Source organism: Malaclemys terrapin, chromosome 1, assembly GCF_027887155.1.
Source record: "Malaclemys terrapin pileata isolate rMalTer1 chromosome 1, rMalTer1.hap1, whole genome shotgun sequence".
Classification (NCBI taxonomy): Eukaryota; Metazoa; Chordata; order Testudines; family Emydidae; genus Malaclemys; species Malaclemys terrapin.
Window position 1 is genome coordinate 74,847,854 of NC_071505.1, and position 18,054 is coordinate 74,865,907.

At 42.4% G+C, this 18,054-nt stretch overlaps 1 protein-coding gene across 1 annotated transcript in view; it reads left to right on the top strand.

Annotated features, from left to right (window-relative positions):
• The window catches only part of TMTC2 (transmembrane O-mannosyltransferase targeting cadherins 2), a 356,223-nt gene that overhangs the window by 310,138 nt on the left and 28,031 nt on the right, over positions 1-18,054 (top strand). The window contains 1 exon segment of the mRNA XM_054027472.1: positions 7,853-7,967. Within this exon segment, the coding sequence (XP_053883447.1) occupies positions 7,853-7,967 (115 nt within the window).

An 18,054-nucleotide genomic window follows, 5' to 3' on the forward strand; every position in this document is an offset into this window, starting at 1 on the left:
GGGTACGACATACCAGGGTACAATCTAGATTAATGAGCAGCTGTGCCACGCTTGCCCTGAAATCTTGCGTGACTTACAACACCTTGCTGAAGGAGTTCCCACCTGGGCAACTCACAAACAGCCTTCCAGCATGTAAGCCAAACCCTGGGTGTTTGTGTGTAACTGCAGCCTGCCAGCCACACTTGGCTCTCACCAAGTGCAGGGTCACCCCAACACACCCCCAGTCTTAGATTTCCCCCCAGAAATGTTTGTCCTGTACTGCCCAGACCTCTCTTGGACAATACAAGTTTATAAATCCAAAGCAAGGTTTTTTCACCGCATGCTTGCAGCAGTTGTACTGGCTAAACCTCTTAGGTCAGGACCCCTTTTCCAGTCCAATGGCTGCTTCCTCTGTCCCTTCAGATGCAGTGAATAGATGGGCAGAGTGAGAAAGGGGTCCCTTGTGGTGTTTGTCCCTTCTTTTTTACAGTGTAAGTCCCTCTCTTGAAAAACATTTCCAAATGGGGACCAGGAGGCAACAAGTCTATGGAGAAGGATGTTCCCTGCTATTTTTCCTCACCTGTTTGAGCTTCCTTCATTTCCCTTCCTGTTTGATGACTCTGTTTACTGCTTAAATGCAAATTAAACAGAGCACACATTCATTTGTTTGAGACAGATCTGTTTTCCAAGCTCAGTTTGGAACAATGTGTTAGCACCAACATAAACTGGAATCTTATGCACATACAGTGTTGCTGCACATATTTTATCGGGATGGTACTGATCAGAAAAGTGAATTTTTAGATACCTTACTATACTTTGTACAAAGTTTAATACAATAATGTGTAGGGTGTGAATACAGGGGTACCTTCCGTCACAATGGGAAACACCAAAACCAAAGCTACTATGGTGAAGAAGCTTCTTCATCAACTCCTGATATTGGTGTCAAGCAAGTGTGTGTGTGCGTCTGTGTGTAAGCCATTATAAAAGTATCAGAGGGGTAGCTGTGTCAGTCTGGATCTGTAAAAAGCAACAGAGGGTCCTGTGGTAGCTTTAAGACTAACAGATGTATTGGAGCATAAGCTTTCGTGGGTGAATGCCTACTTCGTCAGACGCATGTAATGGAATACATCTGTTAGTCTTAAAGGTGCCACAGGACCCTCTGTTCCATTATAAAAGCAATGCTGTCTGACACACATTTTTGAAACTTCATCTGCAAACTGTACAAGTATGTCTTCTTCACATTTAAAATGTCCCTATACTACAAACATCTACAGCCTTTACAAAATAAGATGAGAGAGGAAAAAATGGAAATGTGACATTAAACACCACTGTATTCATACCCTGCCCACTGTTGTAATCATCTTTGTACAAAATATTCCTTGTGAGGTATCATTTGAAAATGAATACCTCACTGATCATTAATATTCATGCAGGATGTATGTACTCAGTGGGTATTAAGAGTTATGGACTTATGCTGGAATGGTAGTTAAAATGTGTTCAAACCAGATATGTCAGAGGGAGTTGTTAAACAGGTCTATCCTAAATAAAGGAATGTGTATTTACCTCAATTTACATATAAACAGTAAACAGACCCATCAAGCTAACAAGGGGTGAGGCAAACCTCATATCAAGAAGTTTGGGATAAGACAGCTGGCATCTACACCCAGAAGGAGAGAGAAGCTCGGTCCAGATTTTACTTTTCAGAAGAATCCATTTCAAAGATTTACTCGTCTGTAAGGATGGGAAGGGGTGGGGGGTTGAACCCCAAGTGATAAGCAACTCAAACAAATGATTATATCCAATATTACTGCATTATAAAGTTGTATAGAGTCAGGTATTTCCTGAAAGCTAATGACATGCTGGTGATTAATATCATTGTGAATTGTATGTATTAACACTATATAAGGAATTATGGATACTCATTGATATTAGTCTGTACAGCCTGCCCAAACAGGAGTGGATGTCACAGCTATTTATCTACCTGTCTCCTGTGTTTAAAGTGAACTGTTTGGTAACTCCAGTTAAAGTAACAAACTGTTAAATATTGACTCTTTACAGGGGCATCAAATCTTAATATCTCAACTGTCCAGGAGAGGGCTGGACATTGTAGAACACATTTTTGGGAAAATCTGGGACTGAGAATATGTTGGGGGCACAATCGCTCTCTGGTCTCTATTGCAACCCAGAATGTGACAGGGAAGTTTGAATGTATAGTCACTGTACCTAACACTGGTTCTTCCGAATTTAAGATACATGTGAGCATAGATTGCAGACATTTAAAATCCATTGCAAAGTCCTTGATCCAAAAATATCACACCTTGTAAAGTAGATGTGTAAAGACTGTTACAGGGCACAGAATAAAGATGATTAGAGCAGTTTCCCAAGTTTGTTTAATTACCAAGTATTACTCATTTTTTCTGGGGGTTCTTCTGGTTCTCCTTATTTTTATTTTTTTTATTTGATAATTAAAGTGTTCTTGTAAAGTGTTGTTGTCCTTAAGTTATTGCTATGTCTTAGTGTTGACTCGGTTTAATAATTTGTTGTTGTTGGGGTATGCACCTAGGTTTTTGACATCTGCTTTCCAAGACCTATTGGTACTGCTTGGTAAAGGGACAGTCTCCTGATTTTAATCGCTTCCCTTAATTTCAAAAACTGTTGTAGGAAACAGAAAGGTGCCTGCCATGATTCTCTGAGTAATGCTTTAATAAGTGATAAAATAACAGTTCAGCAAGGGATATGTACACTCTTGTTTTCAGTGAGATATCCTTTATAGTTGTAAAGTGGAAGGAATATGTTTATTGGTCATCAACCACCACATTAAGCTGAATAAACAGTACTAATTAAAGCTTAATAAAAATGGAAATGTACTTTGTAGATTCAGAAGATGGAATATTGGAGTAGAACACCTTAACTTTCCCTTGAGTAACATACAGTAGGATGTATGCACAATACCTAGGTAAAATATCATTTTTAATGGTATGGGGAAATTACAATCCAGTTGCATCTAAAGCAGCTTCTACAAATTGCAGCACATTCATCAGGTTTTATTTATAGAAACATATATACTGCAAACCGAGCAAATGGAATATGGAATCTATAAAGAGATGCTCTAATTCAAAAGGAATCATTTTGGGGAAGTAATATTGCCTCTGTTATATTGGAGGTCAGTATAGATGATCACGGTGTCCCTTCTGGTCTTGGATTATATGCATTTATAAATCTAAAGAAGGAATTCAAAGTGTAGACTCTCATGTTGTTTTCTTCTCATCTCTTGTCTCCATGCTGTCCATACAAGATTGCAAACTCTTCAGGGACCTAGCTTATGTCCACAAACAGGCCTAGCAGACTTGGGTGCTATTTAAATAATCATAAATAATGATAATGGCAGAAAGAGAGAAATATTTTTCTCCTGAAGAGTTTTGTTGAGTGTGCTTGAGTTTTAATATTGCTGACAAGTGTATCACAAATCCAGTGATAGGTAAATCTAGCTTGCCTATGCATTTTTGTAAGATTGAAGCTAGGAAATGTTAACGTGGTATGTAGGATAGAAGTCGTCCTTCTAGTAATTCTGGGAAAACTTATGCTGAAAAAAAAAAAGAAAGTTTACCATTTTCCATCTGTACCATCTCTAGTTTAGAAAGAATAGCAGTTGGAGAGAAACAGCTGCACATCATTATAATAATTTACCTTACCTTTTCATTTAAATTGCAAAATATACTTTCATGCAAACTTAAGCTGGGCAGTTTACTAAGAAAATACTATTTTGATTCTTAGAATAACATGTAGTCAAATTCCAGTTCTTCTGAGATGTCCAGGTTATCTGGAGTGTGATGGATGGATTTCTAGAACGAAAAGAAATTGGTTCAGTGATTTAACTCTGTTTTGCTGTCCTAGCCCATTCTCATAGGTCTAACCAACAATCTTATTTTATTTCCTTCAGAGCTTTACCTAATGGCTTTATTTGAGACTAAAAGCTGGGTTTTGAGGGGATGGGAAATTTGGTCCAACTTTTACAGATTTTCTTATCTGTCAGGATTTTAATGTTGGTGTAGCGGGGTGGTCACCCGCTCCTGGCCCCGAAGGGTTAAAAACAGCCCCGGGAGAGGGCTGTGGCAGGGGAAAAGCTGGGCTGATTGGGGGAAGCAGCCTCAGCTGGGAGCCATGCCCCAATCAGGGTCCAGCTGGCCCTATAAAGGCCAGTGAAGCCAGGAGCCCCCACACTGTGTCTCTCTGCTTTCAGAAAGAGAGGGGCCTGGCTGCTGGGAAGCTCAGGGTACCTAGAGTGAGGCAGGGCTGGGAAAAGGCCAGAGGGGCTGGGGAGCTCCAGGCTAGCAACTCCCCAGGCTACAGGGCCTTGTCCAAGGCCCCATAGAGGTACTGGGTTGCAGAGAAAGGCAGCAGGTCCAAAAAACAAACCTTGCCTGTAATGAGTGGCTTATACTGCAGTCTGCCCCAGGGAGCGGGGGCTAATTGGTGACTGGCAGTAGCCTACAACTGACGCGAGGTGGGGATAGGGGGTGGGGGTTTCCCGGGGAGGGGAGACTCCAAGAGTGAGGGATTACTGCCAGGGTCAGCACCCCAGATAACGGGGCACTGGAGTCCAGGGCGGGATGTTGGGGGTCCAGCGGCAACGGGATACCGGCCTGCAGAGGGTGCTCTGCTCTGGAAAGAGCTAATTCCCTGAGAGGACCAGCAGGAGGCGCCACAGCAGTGAGGCCTGCACTGTTACAGTTGGGATTTGTTAGTGTGTAGCCTACATAAGAATAATTGGTACATAATACAAAGTAATGCATGTGGTCTTGACATATGGAGCTGGATGAAATTTTTCCTGCAAACACTTTTTTGCCAAAAAAAAATGCATATTCAGGTCATCTGAAATAATTCACTAATTTGAGTCAATTTCAGCAAATTGTTTTGGTTTGGGGGGAGGGGCGGAGATGTGTGGAAATTGAAATGTGAAAATGGTTCATGTTCTCATTTGCATAACAAAATGTTTTGACTTTTTTCATTTCAAAAAGAGGGTTTGTTTCAGGATTTCCCTCAATTGTATCTTTAAAAAGTTATAAAAGTCTTTATAAAAAAAAAACACTCTGAAAAACTTTTCAGTACATACAAAATGAAACTTTGTTTTAGTTCACTGAAATTTTGAAATATTTGGTTTGGGTTGACCCATAATGATTTTTTTTCATTTTTTTCAGACCTGCACCAGAACTGAATATTCAGTTATTTGTACAGCACTATTAGCATATGCTTGTAAAACATGGGTATACGATTTTGAAGGGGTTTTTTTGGGGGGGGGGCGAGTAGGGGAGTGCAGGTTTCCTGGAGGAATTCTGCACCATAGTGCACGTGCCGAATTTATGTCTCCCACAGATTTCTTTGCTTCCCTGCAGAAAAATGACTTTCTGATGGGGAAGCAAAGGGAAACCTCAAGAGCAGTCAGGCATCCCTCTCCGGCAGCATGGGTGCGTTGTTTCAGGGGTCTAAAGAAGCCAGCAGAGAGTTAAATCACCATGGAGGAGGGAGGGGTTGGGTACGCCCCGGCCGGTGGCTTCTAACCAACTCTGGGCTCAGCTGCTAGTTCTGGAGAGACTGGAGAGTATGGGACTTCCTCTTCCCCTTCAGGGACCAGGTCAAACCCACCCCCAGAAACCTCCCCAGGCAGCAGGAAACTCTGCACCCCCTAGAACCAGTTTCCTGCCCTGATCACTCCTCAGTCGTGGGGGAAGGGGTTACCTGTGTGCCCAACTCCTGTGCATCCAGACCTGCCCATACCTAGTCCCCTCCACTGAGCCTCACTCTCTCTGCACCAAATCCCACACAACCAAACCCCCGCTTTGCCAAGCCTCACCCCCTGCATCCAGACCCTCCCTTGCACCCAGAGCACCCCCCACTGAGTACACCTCACTCAAACCCCCACCCCAATGAATCCCTCCCTGCACCTGGACCCCTACCTTACCAAGCTGCACTCCCCCAGCCCTCCACACCCAGACCCCCCTTGCGAAGCCCCATCCCTCCCACATCCAGACCGCACAACTGAGCCCCAACCACATTCACCTACACCCCCCTGCAGAGTCCCATTGCTACTGCACTCGGAACCCCCCAACGAGCCCCTGTGCATCCAGATCCCCATGGCACCAAGACCCCCTACCAAGCTGCCTGCATCCAAATTGCACCACCCTGAACCCTTTCACCCCACACCTGGATTCCCCCACACTAAGCCCCTCCACACTTGAATCCTGCTGGGCTGCCTACATCTGGTGTGCCTGTTGCAGAGGAGCAAAGGGCTGCAGGGTGATTTCCCATGTTCGTGCAGTCAGTGGCCTGTGCTCTCCACCGCCATGCTGGAGCCTCCACATTTATTTATTGATAAATAACATTTGCAGAATTTTAAAATATTGTGCAAAAAATTTTTAGGTTTTTGGTGCAGAATTCCCTCAGGCATAAATAATGTCTTCTCCCTCTGTGTGAAATGAACAGTGACTGGGAGCATTGTTTCTGAATGCTGGAGCGCACTGTGTCATTTTCTGCTTTTATTGTATGTGTTCTGCGACTATTATAGCTTTTTTGTTATCCATAGTATCTGCCTGCAGTTTTACTATTTATTATGGCATATTAAAGTAGAGAACAGCCTGTACAGCATGGTCATTTATTTATTTTATTTTATTTTTATTTTTTTGTTCACTAAAACTTCTCTCCAAAGCAGATTATTGTGTTTCAGCATTTTTCTTCATGGTTTTCAGTGTTTTCTTCAGGATGAAAACATTTGATCAGGACTGAAACTCCTATACATGTAGAAATATTTTCTCTATTTCTGCCAATATCTGAGTGTTAGGTTTTTCTCCCCCTTGTACTTTGTTTAGTTCAAAAATTATAGAACTGTTGGGCAGTTTTACAACTAAAAAAGTGTGCACTATGAATGTATACCATGAATCTGTATACTCTTTAATGGATTTGTACATACTGGCTATAGCCATGTAGATGTTTTTAACTCATTTAGTGTTACTTTTCTTAAAAACAAAGGATAATAAATGTACGGGGTTGTTGTAATAGCATTACTTACGAGAAAAATTAAGAAAACAAAGTTAAAGTAAAAATTCTTCTTTCATTTACACTGTGTTTTCACTGGTGTAACGCCATTGGTTTCAAAGCAATTACTCCTGGGTTTATCGTAATAATGTGAATATAGAATCAGAGAGAAAAGGTAGGTGTGGTAATATCTTTTATTACACCACCTTCGGTTGGTGAAAGCAACAAGCTTTCAAGTTTCAGGCAACCTGAAGAAGAACTCTGTAAGTTCAAAAGCTTGTCTCTCTCACCAGCAGAAATTGGCCTAATAAAAGTTATTACCTCACTTATCTTGTCTCTTTAATATCCTGGGACTGACATGGCTACAAGAACACTGCATACAGTGAAGAATGAGAAATTGGATAGCAAGATGAAGACTTTGGTATAAAAGATTATGTATAGTTGGCTCGTGTTATGTTGTATGTGCTTCAAAGTAAGGCACAATGCACAACAGACTGCATTAAACAGTGGTAACCCTGGTTTAGAGTTTACATTTATGATAAACCAAAAATTCTAATGTTACTTAAACATAGGATGGTGAAGATATATTTAATTGACTGTATGGAAACTGGTATAGATTTCACCTAATCAAAGAAGGGCATCTAGATAGATAGGCTGTAGCTATAATTTACAGCATCTCTGCCATTGTACTAGTAACAATACAAAAAACACCCTCCATACAATTTTGTCTCCTTCCAAAACATATTTCCTTTTGAGTGTCTGATGTCTGATTTTCACATGTGTCACTCTCCATCATACTGTTTACTTCTTCCCCTTTGAGCTAACATCCATATCCTCCATGCAGGTCAGTTTCTCCTAGAAGAATCTCGCCTGATAGAAGCAGCTGAAATGGCAAAGAAAGCAGCTGAGCTGGACAATACAGAGTTTGATGTTGTCTTCAATGCAGCCCATATGCTCAGGTTAGTTCTCTACCTTATTCTTATTTGGTTTTCTTGCGCTCTCTTTTCCCCTAACCCCAAACTCTGCAGTATTTGCTTACAGCGAGTGGTGTTGTTTGTTTGTTTGTTTTTTAATCAAATGCCCCCTTTGAAAGCTTTGTTATAACTAATAAGGAAGAAAAAAAACATTTGCAGACTCTAGTGAGTCTATTTTTAACTTTTCTGTATTTTACACGCCTTATTCACTACCTTGGAAATGTCTGTATTTCACAAGCATGTAATCATCTTTGTTTGTATATGAGAACAATATATCTTATTTTCCTACAGTACCTTCAGCAACATTGCCTTTTAAATTATTTTTAAAGACTTGAGTCACAAAAATAAAGAGGCTATAAATAAGAGAATGGAACTCTACTGCTCTGACTGTAACTTGAGAGTATTGGAAATACCAAAGAATATTATATAAATATCATTAGGGAGTAGAAAGCTGATTAGAAGTCTAAATATCAGTCTCAAGGGTTATGGAGACTTTGAGAAATACAGGAGTGATTAATGATATTATCAGATCCCCTTGATTCAGAGGCAGTCTTGTATTTAATTTTGTTCTGGTATCTGAAAATTTAGATTTCCATTTAAAACCAATGCACCTTGACTTTCAGCAACTTTGAGCTTCTACCTAAACAATTACATTAACCCCATATTACGATATTAGTCTCCAGGCTTTATTTCTAGGATAACTTAGTAATGATTATGCTTCTTATGTACTTAAAAGGAAGAGCAATGACTGAACACAAATGGTTTGGGTTAGGTTATATCTTGCTTTAGAAAATATACCATATATAACGTACAAAAATAAGGGAAGTAGTTTTGAGTAAATACACTTCCCGGAATGGCATGGAGCCAAGATTGACATACTGGGGTCAACACAGTGTGAGTGTAGTAGACTCCACTGCCATGGGGTTACGAACACTGGAAGCCCTCCCCTACGTTTTTGAAATGCCTTTTCCTGATGGTCTACCTTGGCAAGCACACCTCACAGCTCTTCCTTGTTGCGTGCAGCTACCCAACCAACCATGCTGGCTCCACACAGTAGATGCGCTCCTGCCAGGAGTAGACAGGAGATAATGGTCTCCTGAGCATATGGAAAGAAGAGGCTGTGCAAACACCGCTATGGGCCAGCCACAAAAACATGGACATCTATGAACAGATTGCATCGGGGTGCAGGCAGAGGGATATAACAGGGATCAGCAGCAGTGCCATGTGAAATTAAAGGAACTTTGCCCGGGATAGTCCAAGGCCTGGGAGGCCAACAATAGATCTAACTGCGTCCTGCAGTTCTGCTGCTTTTACAACAAACTGCATGCCATACGTGGCAGATATCTCACCAGCACCCCTCAGACTAGTGGGAATACTGAGGAGGAAGAGAGGTGGCAGGCTGCAGCCATGCCACAAGCCAGGATCTGTTTGAGACTCCATCACACTCTATCCAGTCCTACCAGCCAAGCTAACAAGACAAAAGAGTAGAGGTATAACAAACAGAGGTAGAGTTGGCATCTGCTTTTCATTCCATGTTGGATTAGACAAGGGGCCATGCAGGACAGTTTGTTCATGAACATAGGGATGTCCCTTGTATCCTCCCGAGAGACCTTGATGAAACTTTCATGGAGATACTTTGCAATCCTTTACCAGTGTTTTTAGGGATAGCTGCCTTATTTCTTTCTCTGTGGTAGACAATTTCCCATGTCGCTTCACAATGAGTTCAGCTGGCACTGTTGCAGTAAATAAACTAGAAGCATACAGGCCTGAGCAGCTTTGAGACACCAGTAGCAGCTGTGTACTCAGTGTCTTTGTTACCCTCAAGATTAAATGATAATCTAAAACTATCACCACATGTGGAAAATAATGCCAGTAGTTGGTGCCATTGCCCTCTACTTGTACCCATGGAATAGGGACCAAAATTGTATTGTTTCACATGGAACAGAAAATCCTTCCCTCACCCTATCCCTGGCAGACCATACTCACCATGGCAGGACTGGAGAGCAGTGCTGTGTTGAGGTGTTCCAAAGAAGAAGTGTCAATAAGAAGAAAGGGAAAGATAAGTTTCAAAACTCCCTTCCATTATTCCGTCCATGGTTGCTATTCCCTATATCTCCCCCGCCCCCCGCCCCAGCATACCAAGTGTTATCATGGGTCACATCCTTACCCTTACCACTCCAGACCACAGGACAGCAAGGAGAACCACAGCTTCACATACGCTGACTTGTGAGAACCACATTTGAGGTATGTGTAGCCCCAATGGATTACATTTGTGCACTGAAATGTTTGCTGGCTTTCCAATTTGTTAAAAGTTTACATTACATTGCCTGTGGGTCTTTTGCATGTTGTTTTTCTGCACTTTCCCCCCTCCCCCTCCATTGAATAAAATTCTAGTTTGATTCTCCAAAAACATATCTTTATTAAGTTGCAGAATGCAACTTCTAAAGACTTCGTCAACAGCATAGCTTCGTATTGGGATCTTGTAATGACCCTTGTGTCTGGCTGTTCTAAATCAGTAGAAAGCCACTCCACCTCCATCCTGATGGCAGCTTTTCCCCCTTTGCCTCACAGATATTATTCAGGACAGAACAGGCAGCTGTAATTATTGGGATATTTTTCTCATTGACATCCAATCTAGTGAGTAAACACCTCCAGCATCCCTTCAGTCTATCAAAACCACATTCAACAGTCATTCTGCAGCTGCTGTGCCCATTGTTGAATATTTCCTTCATGTTGTCGAGGTGGCCAGCATACAGCTTCATGAGCCAGAGGGAAGCTGGGTCCCTCAGAATCACTACTGGCATTTCAGTATCGCCAATGGTAATCTGCCAGTCGGGAAAGAATGTTCCTGCTTACAGCTCTCTGAACAGACCTGTGTTCTTAAAGATGCGTGTGTCATACACCTTCCCTGACTAGCCCACACTGACATCAGTGAAGTGTCCCTAGTGATCCACCAGTGCATGCATAACCATAGAAAAGTAGCCTTTTTTGTTGATGTACTCTGTGGGAAGGTGGGCTAGTGCCCAACAACAGTTCAGGAACCCCATTGCTGTAAATCCATCCACTGTGTCACGTTGCTGAGAGTCAAAGTCCTGTGTAGCAGGAGACAATTAACGGCCCTGCACACTTGAATGACAACAGCCCCTAATGTGGATTTTCCAACTCTGTAAGGATTTCCCACTGACTGGTGGCAATCTGGCATTCCAGGCTTCCAGAGTGCCATCACCACTCACTTCTTTACTGTCAGTGCAGCTCTCATTCTAGTGTCCCTGTGCTTGGGTGAGCTCAGCACACAGATTCAGGAATGTAGCCTTTCACATCCAAAAGTTTTACACCCCCTACTTGTCATCCCAAATCTCCATTACTGTGTTATCTCACCAGTCAGTGCTCGTTTCTCATGCCCTGAAGCAGCACTCCAACATCTGCAGCTGCTCCATGAACACCAACAACAGCCTTGAATAGTTTTTCACTATGTTCCTCAGCAAACTGTCCTTAAAGAAACTGTAATGTCCTTCATTGTTATGGTACTTCCTGCAGGTCTGGAAAGAGGAGCTTCATGCGACCTGTGTTTGCAACATTCATGAGAATAGTGCAGAGTTCTGCAGGCTCTGTGCTTTTGTCAGAGATGGCAGATACTGAAAAGTGCTGCACGACTGTGTGGGGTTTTTAAAAAACGGTGTACCGATTATGGGATATATCTGGCATTATGGGATGGAGAAAGTTGCATACTGGGAACTTGATCCCTGGGTGAGTCTTGCCTATCCAACAACACATTGCAAACATTTCCCAAAAGTTATTATGATGGATGGCAGCAAGTGGCACTCTGGGATACCTACCTATGGTTCACCACAATTTGCATTGAGACAAGCACTTCTGGTGAGTAAGCACAGGGCTGATTCAAGCAGCCATATATGCATGCACCCACATGATATACAAACTTTGATGGCTGTATGGCAATGTAACTTGCATTGACCAAAGCTTGCATTGTAGACATGGCCTTAGACTGGGTCCCAGGCTACAACACTCTGGGTTCACTTTCTCTGGAGTGTGTCAAAGTTCAGTCCCAAGTCCTACTGTTTTCTGAGTCTGGTTAAATTGGTGTGTCTGGCTTAGCAGGAGTCCGGGCAGCATCATTAAAGTCAACAGTCCTGGGTGTTTGCTGAGAGGTTATTAGCTGGTCTGTTGCCTCCTTCCTGCCTACATTTCCTCACAATCCTGCTAGTGAATTCACTCAATATTTCTGTATAGTAAACAACAAATAACAGTCAGATTAACAGAATATATATTCAAAAGTTATTGTAGCAGCTCCAAATCCATCCCAAAATGTTTGTGGGATTTTTGGAGGAGGTGGGTTTTCAAGATGAATTTGAATGACAGAGAACTGAGATGGTTCCAGGCAGTTGGATTAGAAGGAAAGAGGGTGTAGAGATATGGGTGAGAAGGAAAGGAGGTGAATGGTTATAAATGGAGCATTAAAGGTGGCAAGGTGCGATGCAACAAAACCAGAACAGAGAGGTAAGTGGGTGCTGCCTTGAAAGCAAAGCTGAGAATTTTAAACAGCATAGTAAGCAATGGACAATGGAGTGGCCCAGAGGAATTGTGCAGGCTGATTGTCAACTGAAAGAGTATTTTAGATGCTAGATGGACTGGAGGATTGTGAGGTGAAAAATGTTAGATTAGAGGTGTTAACCAGGCAGGGGATGAATTTTGTAGCTATGGTTACAGAGAAGAAGAGATGGATTTAAAATAAATTGTTTATTAAAAAACAACAGGATTTGTGTTGGCCTGGATGTAGAACAAGAGGTTCAAAATTACAGGAAGGTAATAACAACAATACATGATAGCAATATGATTTTTGAGGTAAAGTCAGGTTTTTGTAAAGCCAAAAATATAAACTGACTTACATCTTTTAGAGCAGTGGTGGGCAACCTCCAGCCTGCAGGCCGCACACAACCCATCAGGGTAATCTGCTGGTGGGCTGCAAGATAGTTTTATATTTGCATGGCCACCCATAGCTTCCAATGGCTTTTCCTGTTTGCTGTTCCTGGCCAATGGGAGCTTTGGGAAGCTCAGCCAGCACATCCCTGTGGCACACGTCGCTTCCCATTGGTGGGAACGATGAACCATGGCCACTGGGAGCTGCAGGCAGCCATACAAATGTAAACAAACTGTCTGGTGGCCCGCCAGCAGATTACCCTGGCAGGCTGCAGGTTGCCCACCACTGTTTTAGAGAGACAAGGTGGGTGAAGAAATATCTTTTATTAGACTTTGAATTTTCACCAAGAGAAGTTGATTCAATAAAAGATATTACCTCAACCACCTGGACTCTCTAACCAACATGGGACCCACATGGCTACAACAACACTACAAACACTATTAAAAAATTTTAGTAGCTTTTGCATTTAAAGTGTATCTTATTTTAGTGAGCAACTTTTCTTGCACCTTTTTCCCATAAACATTAACTCAGAGTAGAATAAATGTTTAACTACAAACACCCACATTCATTCCTCTGTGCAATATAAACATTCCTACATAACATGAATATGTGAATATTTAAATAATTAACAAAGTTACTCTTTGTACTCATAACAGGAGCAAATCCTTTTTGCTTGGCGTGGCTTGCTCAGACAGTCCCACTACTTTAGTGGGATGACTCTGGTCAGCAAGGAAAGCAGGATTTGAAAATGTTATCACTCATGTCAATACAGAATTAGGAAATCCAGTTTACTTCTAATTGCCTAAACTCAAATATTGAACTGTCATGCTTATCTTGTATATTTCTTTGACTACTGCCTTGTTTTATTGAAATATATTAATGTAAACTCAAATATTTACAGAAATACAATTTATCATTTAGCTTTTGTGAAATAGACTAATTTATAGAGAAATTCCTTAATATTAATAAAGCAAGTTAGATTGCAGGCCTTAGAGTTAAAGAATAGCTAGTACCTATTCAACAGTCAATTTGATATTTCCTAACGAAGACCCTGTACTTGCAATGAGCTCTGTAATAGGTAATAGGATTTCAGTGGCATAGGTGTGCCTATCTGAGGCTCACTGCAGGTTCAGGGCCTTTGGGAGTCATGTGCCTGTGTGTCTGAAACAAACTTCAGCCTGAGGCCTGATGCTCAGCATGCAAAATGTAGCCCAAATAGTTGAAGTTTGGCAAAGTTCTAAGAAACTGAAAACAGGGTGGAGGGTGATTGAGGGACATAAATAAAAATAGGATGAAGGCTGAAATGTTTACTGTCTGATCATGATTTTATTATAGCACCAAAAGTTTCATTTAAGAATTAAGACTTAGTGCCAAATTCTGGCTTTCTAGATTATTTTTCCTTACATAGAAGTTCCCGGTTTTCTTTGGCCGGGCAGATGCCAGATTCTCACTTAACACCAGGAGCTTTCAATTCAGGGCTTTATAACACAGCAGATGCCAAGTGGACGAGGTTAACAATCCTTCTTCCCACTGAAATATTTGCATGTCTAGACAAATATAATGTAATCACCACTTTTATTGATATATATTTTTTTTACTTTAAGGGCTGATTAGCAACATAATAATTTAAATGAATCAGCCTTGAATTGTTTATCTTTTATTTGGGTGTCCATGGACCTTATGAGTCGTACTTACTAAAGTCCAATTGTGAGATATCACAGGTGGTCAATTGACACTATATGGGGAGGGCTCTGAGTTACTACAGGTAACTCTTTCCCAGGTGTCTGGCTGGTGGGTTTTGGGGTCAGGAAGGAATTTTCCCCCAGGTCAGATTAGCAGAGACCCTGGAGGTTTTTTGCCTTCCTCTGCAGCATGGCATATGGGTGACTTGCTGGTTTGAACTAGTATAAATAGTGGATTCTCTGTAACTTTAGTCTTTAAATCATGATTTGAGGACTTCAGTAACTCAGCCGGAGGTTATGGGTCTATTACAGGAGTGGGTGGGTGACACTCTGTGGTCTGCAGTGTTCAGGAGATCAGACTAGATCAGGGGCAGGCAAATTTTTTGGCCCAAGGGCCGCATCACATTTCCAAAATTGTATTTTAGCAGAGGCTGTGACTCCCCAAACAGCCAGGCGTGGCCTGGTCCCACCCCCTATCTTACCCCTCCTGCTTCTTGCCCCCTGACGGCCCCCCCGGTACTCCTGCCCCATCCAATCTCCTGTTCCCTGTCCCCTGACAGCCCTCAGAACCCCCACCATCCCATCCAATCCCTCCTCTCATTCCTGACTGCCCCCCCCGGGACCCCTGCCCCATCCAACCACCCTTTCTCCCTGTCCCCTGACTGCCCTCAGGACCCCTGCCCCTGACTGCCCCCCGCCGCCCCATCCAACCACCCCCTATCCTTCCTGACTGCCTCCTGGGGACCTCTGTCCCCAATCACACCCCCACCTCCTGACCACCACCCCGAACTCCCCTGCCCTCTAGCCAACCCTCCTGCTCCCTGGCCCCTTACCACACTGCCTGGAGCACCAGTGACTGGTGGCGCTACAGCCGTGCCGCCCAGAGCACCGGGACAACCAGCCACGCCGCCCGGCTGGAGCCAGCCACGCCACCCGGCTGGAGCCAGCCACGCCACCACGCAGCACAGAGCACCGGGTCAGGCCCCGGCTCTGCCGCTGCGTTGCTCCAGGAGCTCGCAACCCCCCCGCCCAGAGCATTGCGCTGGAGTGAGCTGAGGCTGCGGGAGAGGGGGAGTGGGAACAGCAGGGGAGGGGCTGGGGGCTAGCCTCCCAGGGCAGGAGCTCAGGGGCTGGGCAGGAGTGTCCCATGGGCCGGATGTGGCCCGTGGGCCGTAGTTTGCCTACCTCTGGAGTAGATCATCACAATGGTCCCTTCTGGCGTTAAAGTCTGGGTCTGTGAGTCTATGAGACATACATAAGGATAAGAACCAGTGGGTTTAGACCAGTGATACTCAGACCTCAGTGGTTCAGGAGCCAAATTACATTAATTATATCACACAGTGTTTTAATATCATGTGCTGCGAAGAGCCGCAGGAGACACATTAAAGAGCCACTTGCAGCTCCTGAGTCTCAGTCTGAGTATCACTGGTCTAGAGGCTCAGTTTAAGGGCTGCTTCTGACCAGGATTTAAATGCTAGACAGCAAGTTATGTTGTGGAAGAGGGCAGATATTTGTACTTAAACGTTGGGAGTCAAGCAGCAGAAGTCAGGTCTGCTTTCAAGGTCACACCATGGAAAGCCTAGGATATAATTCATAATGATTGAAAGCAGTCTTTCTTCTCTAGCTATGCCCCAGTTTCTCCTGGCTTCCTTTTCCTTGCTTGTATTTTATTCTTATCACTGTTGTATCTAATATTTTTCTCTAAGTTATGCTTCCTCCAGTGGAACCCTTCCATTGTTTGACATTGATCCAGAGCCATTTGCTGCTTAGTGGCATAGGGTTACTGCAATTTCCTACCTCCATGTCTTTTATTTTTCTCAAGGGGAAACCATTCCAGGGCTTAACTTAATGAATTCTAGTTTAGATTTCCAGTGAGAATGTGAATCAGAACTCTACTGTACCTTAGCTGAAGGAACTGTTTATGAATGCCCCAATAATAGAACTTGCATTTTCCTCACAAGATTAGTATGGATTGAATACATTTATAAAAAACAATTTTTAATAAGGAACTATAAATTCAAATTGACTTCAACTTGAAAATTAATGGTCCATGTTTCAAGATATATTTGAGGAAGGAAAGAGAGTAATGTATTTCCAATTGGCTGGAGGGGGCATGAATTTCAATCCATTCCATGTTCATATGCAAGCAATTCTTTCCTAAGGAAAATGTGCCTTTTTTCTTTACCTCCTGGGCAAGGGACATTGTTTGTACAGACATTTTCTGCATTTAGGATTGTTGTATTTCCTGACCTTCTGTGAAACGAAAGCTACCTGACACGTTCAATTTTACTTGTCTTTTACTAAGTTGTGAAATTTAGCTTTTTGCTCAGGAGTTTTAAGTGCCACAACATCCCTTTGACTAAAACAGCAGGAATGTTTCAGAAGTGTGCTAAACGAATATTTTTAGACACTCACTTCTAGCCACTCAACCACTGAGCTGATAAATGTGCAGAGTAATTTAAAACAGTTGATGGGTATAAACTGGGTTTCCTGTGGCAAACTGCTTGTCAGGAAATGGTTTCAACTTGCTTGAAAACTATGTGAAACTTCAAAAGGATTTTCCTTCCTCCATATTACTCCAAAGACCAATTACTGTCTATCAAAATGCATTGATTGGAATAAATTGCCGATAGCACATTGTGTGGTTAATTTTCAAAACTCCAGTGGAAAGTTGAATGGAGGTTTAACACCTGCAATCTATGATCCCTGAACAATAAACAGTTTTAAAAAACCTCATAGGTAAAACCTGCAGATCCAAGTGTTCTGGAAATGATACTTACAAGCGTTCTGGAAATCTGGAAAAAATGATGAAATCTGAGTTTTGTTATGCTTTTTTCCCCACCTCTTCCATCCTCTAAAAGCTGCAAGACAATGTGCCACAGGATAAGAATATGAACTTAACAAAGAATGCATCTTTAGCCCCCCCAACAGACAAACGTGCCAAAAGTCGCCTGTCAAGAGTGAGAAGTCTACAGATAAGACACCTGGGCTCCTTTTTAACTACCTCTTGGTACAGGAAACCATACTACATTTGTCCTTCTGTTTGGTTTAAGCATTGTAATAAGCAAAATATTAATAATGGTGGAAGGTGTAACCTACGTGGCATTCCTTCAGTTTGTTTGGTTGTTTTTGTGCATATGTCAGCATCCTTATGACAGTGTTATTGGAAGGGAATAAAGACTTGAGTTGCTTTGTTACAACCCAAATTTTGACATAGATAATACTTGAAGGTATGGCTAATTTTATAAATATTTTACCAGATCTTCAGCTGGTGTAACCTGGCAAAGGGCCATAAACTTGCATTGGCTGTTCCACGGTATCTGGCCCACTGTATTTCTTTGCAATGTACACAGAAATCCTATTAGAACTAAAATGTGAATAAGACTAAAAAGAGCATTTCATTGTAGAGAACTGATGTTCAGAGCTATAAAAATATTTATATTGGCATTTGGTA